The sequence below is a fragment of the Stegostoma tigrinum genome, chromosome 23 (genome assembly GCF_030684315.1).
Source record: "Stegostoma tigrinum isolate sSteTig4 chromosome 23, sSteTig4.hap1, whole genome shotgun sequence".
Taxonomy (NCBI): Eukaryota; Metazoa; Chordata; class Chondrichthyes; order Orectolobiformes; family Stegostomatidae; genus Stegostoma; species Stegostoma tigrinum.
This window is the reverse complement of record NC_081376.1, coordinates 13,288,370-13,302,079: the sequence shown is the minus strand read 5'-3', so window position 1 is coordinate 13,302,079 and position 13,710 is coordinate 13,288,370. Positions and strand designations below refer to the sequence as shown.

The following is a 13,710-nucleotide window of genomic DNA, read 5'->3' as shown; positions in this document are numbered from 1 at the left end:
CAATGTTTGGAAAATTGGAATCACCTACTATTGGGACATCGTAGCTCTTACAGAAACCTAGCCGAGGGATGGACAGGACAGGCAACTCTATATTCCGGGTTTGAAATGCTGTTGGAAGGATAGAAAGGGAGGCAAAAGAGGAGGGGGAGTGATGTTTTGATTAAGCAAAACATTACTGCTGAAACAAGAGAAGATACTTTTGAACAATTGCCCGGTGAAAATATGTGGGTTGAATTTAGCAATTAAAAAAATCACTTTGATGGGATTGTATTATAGATACGCCTGAATAGTCAGCAGGAAATTGAGGAACAAATATGGAGAGAGATCTCGGATATATGTAAGAATAGAGTTATATTTGTCGCAAACCACTTCAACTTGCCCCTCCCAGTCCCTGGACACAAGACCATCCTGGGCCTCCTGCAGAGTCTCAATGATGTCACCCGAAAACTGGAGGAACAGCACCTCATGTTCCACCGTGGAACCCTACAACCCAAAGTCTCAAAGTGGACCTTATGAGCTTCAAAATCTCCCCACCACTGACCTCATCCCAAGACCAGCTCTTCTCTCATCCCCGCCTCTTTGACCTGTCCATCTTCTCTCCCACCTATCTGGTCCTCATCTCACAATGACCCATCCTCACCCCCACTTCCTACCTACACTTACCTCTACTACCTTCATCCCTGCCTCCTTGACCTGTCTGTCTTCTCTCCACCTATCACTTTCACTATCCACCTTCTATCACGCCCTCCACCCCCCCCTTCCATTTATTTCAGAGCCCCTCCACCATCCTCATTTCTGAAGAAGGGTCCAGACATGAAACGTCTGCTTTCCTGCTCCTCTGATGCTGTCTGATCTGCTCCAGCTCCACACCTTGTTATCCAGTATCAGCAATTCCTACTGCCTCCTAATAGGAGCTATGCTTTACTTTGAGAGGAATTAAACATACAAGTAAGGATGTTATGTTTCAGTTGTGCAGGGTATTGATGAGCCCACATCTCAAAAACAATGTGCTATTTTGGCCTTCTTATTTAAAGAAGGATGCAAATGCTGTGAAAGGTCGTTCAGCAGAGGTTTATAAGAAATCTGGAATGAGGAGATTGCCTTATGAGGATAGATTACACATGTTGTTTCCTCTTGTGGGTGATTCTAGAGCTAGTGGGCACAATTTTCAAATTGAAATCACCTTTTCAAGGCAGAGATAAGGAGAATGCCTTGTCTCTCAAAGGATTATGCAACTTTGGAACTCTGCCTCAGAAGGTGCTGTGAAGCAGGGTCATTGTATATTTTTAATTTTGAAGTGCCAGATTCTCATTAGGCTTGATTTCAAGGGTTATCAGGGGTGGATGCCAATGTGGAATTTGAGACAAAACAGCTTATTGAGTCACAGAGTAGATTCAAGAAACTGAATGGACAACTTGTGCTCATCTACTTGTCCGTGTGTTCATATGTTCAAATATAAAACCTTCAGAAATGTTCATTACATTTAGCTAGAAATCTTAGCCAACGCAGCAGCTCTTCAGGAACTTCCATTTGTCTGGCAAATGGTGATAGAAGGTTAACCAAATTGTTTGCAGTGATGGTAACAAACACTTTCCTTTAAACCACTAGACTTGAAAATTCTGCTGATCCAGACTTGCCCATTAACTTGAGTCCCTCTTCAAACTTCTCTTGCTATAATTTGAGTCAGCGAATTAGCCTGTAAAATTGTAACCCTATACCAGAACGCAGTCATTGTGAGTCTCCACTGGGAGATTAACATCTGTAGATACATGGAATAAATGTAACAGCAATTAAGATTAATAGATAAAAAGTCCGTCATGAATAAAACCTTCAAGTGTCGGATTACCAATAAAATTAGCTGATACACAGACGACAAATTTAAAGGAAAAGTTTACAGATGGGTGAATAAAATGTCTGAAGCAATTTGCGTTGATCCAACTTCATGAAACCTTAACACAGGACAGTTCGCACAGTGCTTCATTGAACCATTTGTTTTGGATATATCCTGTGCTTTGATTGGAGGCTTGCCTGAATATTTAAAATGTTTCATCTTTAAACAGGTTAATTTTTATAGTCATAGAAGTTGCAGTCTTAGCCTCTTAATTAGTGATGACAAAGCTGGGTCCCAAATCTGTTGTGCGCCTGATTGTCCACTCTGTATCTCTTTCAAAATCTACCTGTCCTTCCCTTGTAACTCCTTTTGGTCCAGACCGTGTTTTGTGATCAGTATTATAAACTCTGAGAGCTTTTTGTCACCTAACAACTTCCTATCAGCAGTGACCTCCAGACTTTGAATAGTTTCTGCATTTTGGAACACTTTTAAAGGTTTCTAATTAAGTTATACAAAGTCTATTTGTTGTTCTTTTGGAAAACTTCTGTGGTTATTCCATACGATCTATTTCCTGGTCCAGAGCAAGTTATTGGCAACAATGCTCTTTTTTGGTGAACAGATTTACTTGGCTGCATTCTCACTTCTCCAAACGCTGAACACAAAACTTTGCTGTTTGATAAAAACAAAACCAAGTCTTGTTACTATACAGAAAAAATACAGCTGTTTTGGTTTATGAGACACTGCCTTACAGTGGACACTTCATGCACGAGGGCTTATAAAATCAATTTAAATTACTCATCTCAACGCACTCCTTCACCGCAAAAAAGAATTTTTTGTGCATGTCCATAACTGGTGTGAGGCACAGTTCCAGGCTAATGTTGTAACTGGAATGAAATGACATATTCCAAAGTGCTTTTTAATTTTCCGGTCCTATTCCCATGAAAAACTACACATGTATTCTGTGAACTTCCTTTTATCACAGTTGTTATTGGTCCATTTATTTTACTGGTACAATAATTTATTATTACAGAGTACATAGGAAATGCAAGATAGGAAATTGACTAGGTGTAAAGTTGAATGGGTCTTTTTCAGGTTAGAAAACTGTAACTAGTGAAATGCCACAAGGATCATATTTAAGCTTGTTACAGAGATAGTAGGAACTGCTGATGCCGAAGAATCTGAGATAACACAGTGTGAAGCTGGATGAACACAGCAGGCCGAGCAGGAAATTCTGCAGAAGCATCTCAACCTGAAACATCAGCTTTCCTGCTCCTGTGATGCTGCTTGGCCTGCTGTGTTCATCCAGCTCTACACCATGTTGTCTCATGTTTAATCTTTACTTTTTGATGACATTATAAATTACCCGCAATATTTAAAGGATAACATTATCTTGCCAAATCCACTGCCACAAATACTGACTATAGGCTTATCTGAACACCCACATAAATAATGTATCCACAAAGCATCTTAGATGCTCAGTATCCTACAGTGAGAGATTCATCTCCTAACCCCACAAACTTTTTTAGTCACCTGTAAGCACATCAGAAGTGTGACGAAATACTCTCCAGCAGCAGTTCTAATAACATGCAAGAAGTTTGACATCATTCAAGATAAATCAAATGCTTGTATCTACTGAATAATGTGGAAAATTGACCAGGTATGCCCTATAAAGAACAGAACAAATCTGAACTGGTCAATTTATTGCTCCATCATTCTATTCTCAGTCATTAGTAAAATTATTGCAGGTTTCATCAACAGTGCTATCAAGCAGCATCTGCCAAACAACAACCCATTCACTGCCCAGTTTGCATTATGCCAGGGCCATTAAATCCTGACCTCATTACAGCCTTGGCTCAAACATGGAAAAAAAAATGCTGCAACCCAGAGGTGAGGTGAGAGTGACAGCCCTTGACACCAAAGCTGCATTCAACCCAGTGTGGCGTCAAGGAGTCCTGGCAAATGGGAATCAGTAGGAATCTGGGAATGGGGAAAGCCCTCCACTGGATTGGAGTCATACCTGGCCCATTGGAAGATGGTTATGATTGTGGTGGTCAGTCAACTCAGGACATCTCTACAAGAGTTGCTCAGGGCAGTGTACCAGGCCCAACCTTCTTCAGTTGCTTCATCAATAACCTTCTCTCCATCATAATGTCAGAAGTGGGGATATCAACTCCTCAGATACTGAAGCAGTCCATGTTCAAATCCAGGCTTAGGCTGACAAGTGGCAAGCAGCATGCATGCCTCATAAATGCCAGGTAATGATCATCTCTAATAAGAAACAATATATCAACTGCCCCTTGACATTCAATAGTATTACTATCCCCTGTTATCACCATCGTGAGGGACACATTGACCTGGAACTGAATGTACTCCCCACATAAAGACAGTATTCACAAGAGCAGATAAGAGACTAGGAATACTGCAGCAAAAAAATTAATTTCTGACTAAAGAGATAACAAGGTGTAGAGCTGGATGAACACAGCAGGCCAAGCAGCTTCAGAGGAACAGGAAGGCTGACATTTCAGGCCTAGACCCTTCTTCAGAAAATCAATTAATTTCTGACTCCCTACTTAACTGATGGGTGTAGCTCCAACAGCATTCTAGAAGCTTAACACCATCCAGGACAAAGCAGCCTGCTTGATAGGTGTAACATCCACATCCTCCACTACCGGTGCTCAGTAGCAGCAGTGCGTACTATCTACAAGATGCGCTGCTGAAACTTGCTAAAGATACTGAGACAGCACCCACTTTGCAAACTAAGACCTGCACCACCACAGCTATCTGCAGGTTCCCCTCCAAGCCACTATCCTGACTTGGAAATATGTCTTTATGCCTTCAGTGTCACTGAATCAAATTCTTGGAATTCCCTCACTTTACGTATTGTAGGTCTACCTACAGCACATGGACTGCAGTGGATCAAGAAGGCAATTCACCACCACCTTCTCAAGGGCATCTAGTGACTAGCAATAAATGCTGACCAGCAGTGGCCTGTTTGAACTGCATCCTGTGCATTTGCATCCTTCTATAGTGAGGAGTAGAGTCAAGCTCACTTGACTGGCACACTATATCCCTGGACAACCACTCCCTCTGCCACTGATGCTTGGTATTATTAACAAGATGCAATGCAGAAACTCACCAAAGATCCTTAGACAGCACCTTCAAAATCCACAATCACTTCCATTTAGAAGGACAAGGGCAGCAGATACATTGGAACCACTATCTCCAAGTTCTCCTCCAAGCCACTCAATGTGCAGACTTGGAGATATATCTCCATTCCTTCATGTTGCTCCCTAATGGTATAATGGATGTGCCTACAACACATGGACTGAACGGTTCAAGAAGGTAACTCACCACAACCTTTACAAGGACAAATAGGGACAGGCAATGAATGCTGGCCGCCCCGCGCTCGCCATGTCCCATTAAGCGAATGAAAAAAGAACATTTGAATAGACAAGAGCAGTAGGCAAATGGAATTAACACAAGCCTCAAGTTATGCACTATCCCAAATTAGAATTATATTGTCATTTCTGAATTGGCTGCAGGTCAAAATTGAAGGCAGTAGCCTGTCATTATCTTCTGACTGGCAGCTAATGTTGCTTGTGATGTCCATGCAAAACTAAAGATTTACAAAATTCCCAGGATATGGGTGTCATTCACATTGAATAGCTGCAAGCTGTATCCTGAAGTTGATTGTGCTAATTAAATAGAAAACCAAGGAGACAGTTTTTCTTTTGTCTTATTGATGGACCGTAGATAATTCAAAGGCAACAGCAAATGATTTTTTGTCTTTATGCTCCATTCAGAACAAATTGCTTTGGTCTTGTAATGTTTCCCTTTTAATAGAAAATTAAAAATTAAATGTGACATAAAACTATCATATCAATCATCATTATTCTGCTTCTTTTTGCATGAAAGAGTTTGATTTCTAATTCTGGGTAAATTTCACTCTTGACATAAGATGTGTAAATTCATTTTACAGCGCTAGAATTTCAGGTTTGAAAAATTATGTAATGTTTCCTTTATACGCAAACTAAATGTTAAGTGTAATTGAGCCATTGTGTTTACAATTCATTTGTTCATTTGATGAAGTAGGGAGAAAATCTAAAATTTCTGTTTCACTTGGACACAAAAAAGATCCTTTGTTCTTTGACTTCTGCTCATAACTTTCCTTTTTCTCTGTACAGATGCCGAGGATCCAACAGACCCTGTGGCGCCAACAATTGTTGTTCCTCCAAAAAACACTAGCATAGTAGCTGGCACCAGTGAGGTCACTCTGGAATGTGTTGCCAATGCAAGGTGAGTGGGAAAAACAGCAAGGCCTTAATTGGAGAATGCTGGTGTATTAAAAACAAAACATAGCTATGTACTGATCACACAGCTTGAATATTCTGTAAATGTCGGAAAGTGTTTTGAGCTGAAGGCAGAAGAGAGGCAGTCAATTTTAATTTGATGTTGAATCATTTTTTAAAAATACATTTTGGAGCCATCTTTTGTTAGGGCCTAATATTGAGATTCTAATTTGGTCCTAACTTAGCAGGGAAAGAAATATATATTTAAGACGAGAGAATCACAAAATGGAAGACATGCAGAAAGATGATGGCTGCATTTGAATTTTTTTTATTTGTTGATGGGATTTTGGCATCACTGGCACAGCCAGCATCTATTGCCCATCCCTAAAAGCCTAGACGCTGTTAAAAGTCAACAAAATTATTGTGGGTTTGGAGTCATGTGTAGTCCAAGCCAGATAAGGGCAGCAGATTTGCTTCCTAAATGACATTATTGAACCAGATGGGTTTTTACAGCATATGGTAAGTAAATTAATAGTAATGGTTATTAGGCTAGCTTCTTATTCCAGAATTTTCTTGAAATCAAATTTCACCATCTGCCATGGGGGTTCAAACCCATTTCCCCAGAAATTAGCCTGAGGTTCTGGCTTACCGGTCCAGTTACTTTACCATTGCACCACCAGCACCCCCATTTCTTAGCAAAAATAAACCACTTTAAGGGATTGTAAAATTATAGAAAAGTGAAGGAATGGTGAAAGATGTAAAGAGGTAGTTTAAAAAAAAGAACTGGATAGATGTTTGTGGTAGTCATACTACCAGCCAAGAGACGCAGTTTTCTCCCATTTTTTGCTGTCACCCTAAATGCAGCCTGCGGTGTTTGGTAGCACCTTTAATCCCCAGACTACTCCACACAGCCCAACGCCACCTACTCATAAGAGAAACAAGCAGAAACAGCACAGGGGGAGAAGCTATGATATTAGGGGAATAGAGATTGAAGAGAGAATGATAAAGAGGGCCACAGGCTAAAGATAAAAGTCCTAATTTTCTTTAACTTGCCATCTGTATTGTCATGAGTAATTACCTGGGAATATATTTTAAAAATCATTTCCTTCAGAAACTTTCTTCCAGCTGTTCTTTATAAATTAGTATGCCTGCATTTATAATGGAATTTGCTTGTATAAGCCTGTCATACTGTAATTTCACCATTTTGCCAATAGAAATTCTGTAATATAACCTTATATCAAAGGGAATACTTAAAATGTGACAATATAAGAATAGACATAGTGATTTACCTTGGAAACACTCAAAATTTTCAGCCAACATATTTGCCCAACCATGTTCCATTGACTGTTGGGGTAAAAGCTGATCATTTACAACTATGAGATTTGTTTAATACTCATCGGAGTTACATTTGGGATTCCCTGATCATATTGACCGAACTACCAAATGCTGCAAATTAGACAGAATCTGGAGCTGCAAAGAAAATAGGTTGTTCCAATCTGCTGTTGTATCTCGATTGTGATTGAGGTTTTCTTTCCACTGGATGACAACTGGTGACTCCTAACAGTTTCCATCATAAATACAAATGGAGCCTACTGTATTTCTCATGATCAGCTATGCTGTAGGATAGCCCCAGATGAGTGTCAGTAATCAAATCCCCTTCCGGGGAGTTTCTCAACAATCAGGACTGATCTGTTGCATCAGACAATTTGAATTAGTCCTAAGCCAACAATTTAATTGGCCCTCTGGTCAATGGAGTCTCATCAAATGGCAGTACTACTGTAGCACTGCCAGAATTTCCGCTAATCTCAGGATTGAGCGGATGTAATGATGCTTGGTCCAGGAGAATGATTGAGGTGGGATGTCAGATTGAAGTCCAACTGAAAATATTGCAAATCTGGACAGCACCTCAGATTATAAATGGCAAGAACCATTCATCATAGACTTAGTCAGTTTTCTTTATTATTTCAAAATATTCAGATCTTTTCCAAGGATCGCAGCCCTAGCTTTCCCAGTCTCAAATCATAATTCTTCTCATCGTCCTAGATAAATTGTCTTTGGACTTACTTGAAAAACAATATATACTTCATGATATTGATCCCTGAGCAGTGATATTAAACATAAATGAGGCTTTGTCTCAAGGCATTATGTACAAAGGCGTGGAAACTACCCAGAAGGAAAACAATAAAGGCCCTGTATGGATTTCCAAGCTATTTTACCTTATTCAGTTTTTAGTCAAGTACTTTACCCTTGATGCATAGTCCACCTACAGATGCACCAAAAACCATACCACAGATTGCAACAGACATCATTATTTCATACATACGGCTCATGTGTGAAAATTGCATCTCCATGGCTCCCGTGATTATAAGGAGGATTTCCCTAATTGGGGCTGTTAATCTGATCCAATGAGGGACCCCTGGTTGACAAATAAGAACAGTAGTGTCAAACATCCTGATGTTCTGGGAGTTGACTCTGACAAGACTGTACCAGGATCAAGGACTTTCCATGTGGAAATAAAGCGGGAGCTTGGTGACAGCATACCAGCCTGTCTGAAATTATTTCAGTGATGATGAGGAAACACATGCCCCTGAAGAAATGCACTTGCAACAGTTCATTTTTGAGTTACCCCTTTGAGAGGCAAGCATTTCAGGCATCGTGGTCTACCCCAGGTCACCATTTATCCAGACGATATGCTAAAAACAGGGAAGGTCAATGAAGAGTATTCAGAGAACTTGGACATCATCCTTAGATGTTTCTTCCAAACGGGTGTGTACCTTAGCAGGAAAAAATGTGTGTTCCAGGCAGCCCAAGTGATATACTTGGGTTGTAGAGTCAACAAGAGCGGGTTACACCTATTTGAAGATAAAGTGAGCTTAGGTCTTTCCTTGGGCCAGTGAACTGTTATGGAAAGTTCATACGTAACCTGGTCTCCATCCTGGCACCTGTGCATCAACTCTTTTAAAAATAAAGGTAGCCTTGGAAATGGTTGTGTAGCCAAGTCATAACTTCCAGGGAAGTAAAGAAACAGCTACCATCCTCAAAGGTGTTGGCACACTGTGATTCCAAGTGAACTCTGATGTTGATGTGATGCCTACCCAAATGGTGTCGGGGTAGTATTAGCTCACAGATAGCCCAATGCAGAATAATGCCCGATGGCGTATGCATCCAGAACTTCAGCTAATGCAGAGCGTAGATACGTCCCATGTAGAGAAAGAGGGTTTAGCAGTCTTGTTTGGAATCAAGAAGTTCAACAATACTTTTACAGAAGGAAATTTACAATGATTACAAATCCCTGCTAGGTCTGCTTAAAGAAGACAAGGAGGCGCCACCCATATCTTCAGGCTAAATTCAGTGGCGGTCTTTAATAATTGTATATAATTACAAGTTGGAACACCATTGGGAAGCCAGTGGTGATGCACTGAGCCACCTCCTGCTGGCAGATACACCACTGATGGCTCTACTACTGGAAGAGACTGTAGTGGTTTTAAAATTTCTGGACACACTCCTGGTCAGAACTGACAATATCAGACTTTGGACGTGGAAAGATCTGATCCTGGAAAAATTGAAACAGCTGGTGGCGATGGCAGAAACCAGAGTTTTGATACTTTTTTGGATCTGGAGAGACAAGATCACAGTAGAGGACAGCATGTTGTTATGGGGAGCAAGAATGATTGTCCCACGTAAAGGTTACTGCCAGGCACTGGCTGAACTCTACCACCATCATCCAGAGGTTTCCGAAATTAAAATTTTAGTAAGAAGTAATGACTTGCGGCCAGGATTGGATACAGACATAGCCACAGACATGACCGGTGTGTCAACAAGGACAAAAATTACCGCCAGCATCTACCCCATTTTTGCAGGAATGGTCAGGCACATCCCAAACTCTGTCGACCATGCAGGTCCTTTCACGGATTCGATGTTCTTAGTCATTGTGGACGCCCACTCAAAACAGCTGGAGATGCATTGAGTTCATCTGTCAAGCAGGATGACGATAGAAGAACTGCACACATCTTCTGTAATACACAGACACCGAGACGTGTTGGTCACAGATAATGGGCCATTATTTACCAGCAGGTAATTTGAGTGTTTCCTAAAGTCGAATGGCATTCAACATATAAAGACAACTCAATATCATCTGTCATCCAATGGTCTGATAGAAAGAGCAGCTTAAAATTTGAAGGGAGGACTAAAGAAACAGCCTGCAGGATCACTAGATACCAAACTGTCACCGTTCCTATTTGATTATAGGACTGTCTGTCATTCAACTACAGAGATAACTCCAGCAGAGTTACTCATGGGGAGAAGACTCCACACCAGATTAAGTCTGATCTTAGCCTGCCTGAGAGAGGGTGAAACACCATCAGGAACACTAATACTGGACACAAGACTCCACTAAGCAAGACACACCATTTACTTCAGTGGTGAGGTTTGATGTAGGAACATTGGGAATGTCCCTTATGAGACTGGTATTATTTCTAAAGCACGAATTTAATGCATAGAAAGTATCTATTTTGTTCAAAAAGCACACACTTTACAGATAGTCAGCCAATGTGGTGTTTTATAAATTCCTACTTTAGAAATAAAACAAGTCTGACTCCAAACCAAAACACAAAAGGATTCTGAACAAGGCCTCACACTTAACATGCATTGACTGACCTAAAATGTCGCCTCTTCTTGACACAGATAAAACCTTTAGTTCTCTCAGGACCGTGTCTCCAAAGGATTTGGGGATTTATGTATACATATTAATCAATTAAAACCTTCTAACTGATGAAAGATTTAACAGCTTCTCAGATAACAAGGTGTAGAGCTGGATGAACACAGCAGGCCAAGCAGCATCACAGGAGTAGGAAGGCTGACGTTTCAGGCCTCGCCCCTTCTTCAGAAAAGGGGGAAGGGAAGGGGGTTCTGAAATAAACAGGGAGAGAGGAGGAGGCAGATAGAAGATGGATAGAGGAGAAGGTATGTGGAGAGGAGACAGACAGTCAAAGGGGTGGGGATGGAACCAGTAACAGTGAGTATAGGTGTGGAGGTACAGAGGAGATAGGGCAGTCCAGGGTGGATGGACAGGTCAAGGGGGCCGAATGAGGTCAGTACGTAGGAGATGGGGCTTGAGCCCACAGCCAAAGCCAGCGCAACTCTGCCCAACAGCTGACATCGCACAGCCCACCACCGACGCCAAAATCAATCCGCCCACCGCCTCCACAGCCAGCAGCTCCAGGGGAGACAGCAGCACCCAGCCCTGCTAAGTCTTCACCGTCCCCCCCCCCTCCCCAGACCTCCCCCTTACTGAGGATGAACGGTCAGTCCTCAGTAAAGGGCTCACCTTTGTTGCCCTCCACCCGCACATCAACGAATACTGGTCACGTTTGGACATTCAGCAGTTTTTCTGCTGCCTTTGCTTCTGCGCTTACTTCTTCAACCGTGAGCCTAACCCTCCCACTACTGACCCCTTCTCCCACCTCCAACACACCCCCTCCTCCTGGACACCACCCAAGGCCTCCCTTGACCTCTTCATCTCCAACTGCCGTCGAGACATCAATCGCCTCAACCTCTCCACCCCCCCACCCACTCCAGCCTCTTTTTGGCAGAACGTATAGCCCTCCACTCCCTCCACTCCAATCCCAACCTCACCATAAAACCCACGGACAAGGGAGGTGCAGTTGTAGAATGGCGCACTGACCTCTGCCTCGCCAAGGCCAGACGCCAACTCTCTGACAGCTCCTCCTACCGCTCCCTTGATCATGACCCCACCCCCGAGCATCAAACCATCATCTCCCAAACCATCCACAACCTCATCACCTCAGGTGACCTCCCACCCACAGCCTCTAACCTCATCATTCCCCAGCCCCACACCGCCCGCTTCTATATCCTTCCCAAAATTCACAAACTTGATTGCCCTGGTCAACCCATTGTCTCTACCTGCTCCTGCCCCACTGAACTTATCACAACCTATCTGGACTCCATTTTCTCCCCCTTGGTCCAGGAACTGCCCACCTATGTCCATGACACCACGCATGCCGTCCACCTCCTCCAGAACCTCCAATTCCCTGATCCCCATCACCTCATCTTTACCATGGACGTCCAGTCCCTCGACACCTGCATTCCCCATGAGGTTGGCCTTAAGGCCCTCTGCTTCTTCCTGTCCCGCAGGCCCGACCAGTCCCCCTCCATCGACACCCTCATCCGCCTAGCCAAACCCGTCCTCACGCTCAACAACTTCTCTTTCAATTCCTCCCACTTCCTACAGATAAAGGGGGTGGCTATGGGCGCCCACATGGGCCCAAGCTATGCCTGGCTCTTTGTGGGTTACGTGGAACAATCCCTCTTCCGTACCTACACTGGCCCCAAACCCCACCTCTTTCTGCATTACATTGATTACTGTATTGGTGCCGTCACGTGCTCCCACGAGGAGCTCAAACAGTTCATCCACTTCACCAACACCTTCCACCCCAACCTCAAGTTCACCTGGACTATCTCTTAACACCTCCCTCACTTTCCTGGACCTCTCTGTCTCCATCTCGGGCAACCATTTAGAAACCGATATCCATTTCAAGCCCACCGACTCCCACAGCTATCTAGAATATAACTCCTCCCACCCACCTTCCTGCAAAAATGCCATCTCCTATTCCCAAATCCTTCACCTCTGCCACATCTGCTCCCAGGATGAGGCATTCTCCTCAAACATCTCAGATGTACTCGTTTTTCAAGGACCCCCTCAGTGGTCGAGAACGCCCTCGACCGTGTTTCCCACATTTCCCACGACTCATCCCTCACACCCTTCCCCACAATAAAAGCCAAAACAGAATCCCGCTAGTCCTCATGTACCACCTCATCAATCTCCGGATCCAATGCATCATCCTCCGACACTTAGGCCATCTGCAATCCAACCCCACTACCAAAGACGTTTTTCCCTCCCCACCCTTATCTGCTTTCTGGAGGGACCACTCTCTCTGTCACTCCCTTGTCCATTCCACACTCCCCTCCAGCCCCACCTCACCTGGCACTTTTCCCTGCAACCGCAGAAAGTGCTACGCCTGTCCCTACACCTCCCCCCTCACCCCCATACCAGGCCCTAAGAAAGCTTTCCACATCAAGCAGATGTTCACCTGCACATCTGCTAATGGGGTATACTGCATCCGCTGTTCCCGTTTTGGCCTCTTCTACATTGGGGAAACCAAGTGGAGGCTTGGGGACCGTTTTGCAGAACATCTATGCTTGGTTCGCACTGAACAACTGCACATCCTAGTTGTGAACCACTTCAACTCCCCCTCTCATTCCTCAGACATGTCCATCCTGGGCCTCCTGCAGTGTCACAACGATGCTACCCGAAGGTTGCAGGAATAGCAACTCATATGCCTCTTGGGAACCCTGCAGCCCAATGGCATCAATGTGGATTTCACAAGCTTCAAAATCTCCCCTCCCCGTACCACATCCCAAAACCGGCCCAGCTCATCCCCACCTCCCTAACCTGTCATTCCTCCCACCTATCCCCTCCTCCCACCTCAATCCCGACCCCATCTCCTACCCACTAACCTCATCCCGTCCCCTTGACCAGTCCATCCTCCCTGGACTGACCTATCTCCTCCC

General features: G+C 43.5%; 1 protein-coding gene across 1 annotated transcript in view; it reads left to right on the top strand.

The window, feature by feature from the left end:
* The window catches only part of sdk1a (sidekick cell adhesion molecule 1a), a 752,575-nt gene that overhangs the window by 456,448 nt on the left and 282,417 nt on the right, over positions 1–13,710 (top strand). Inside the window, exon 6 of the mRNA XM_059653924.1 lies at positions 6,016–6,127. Coding sequence (XP_059509907.1) covers positions 6,016–6,127 — 112 coding nt within the window. The remainder of the gene's footprint in view (positions 1–6,015; positions 6,128–13,710) is intronic.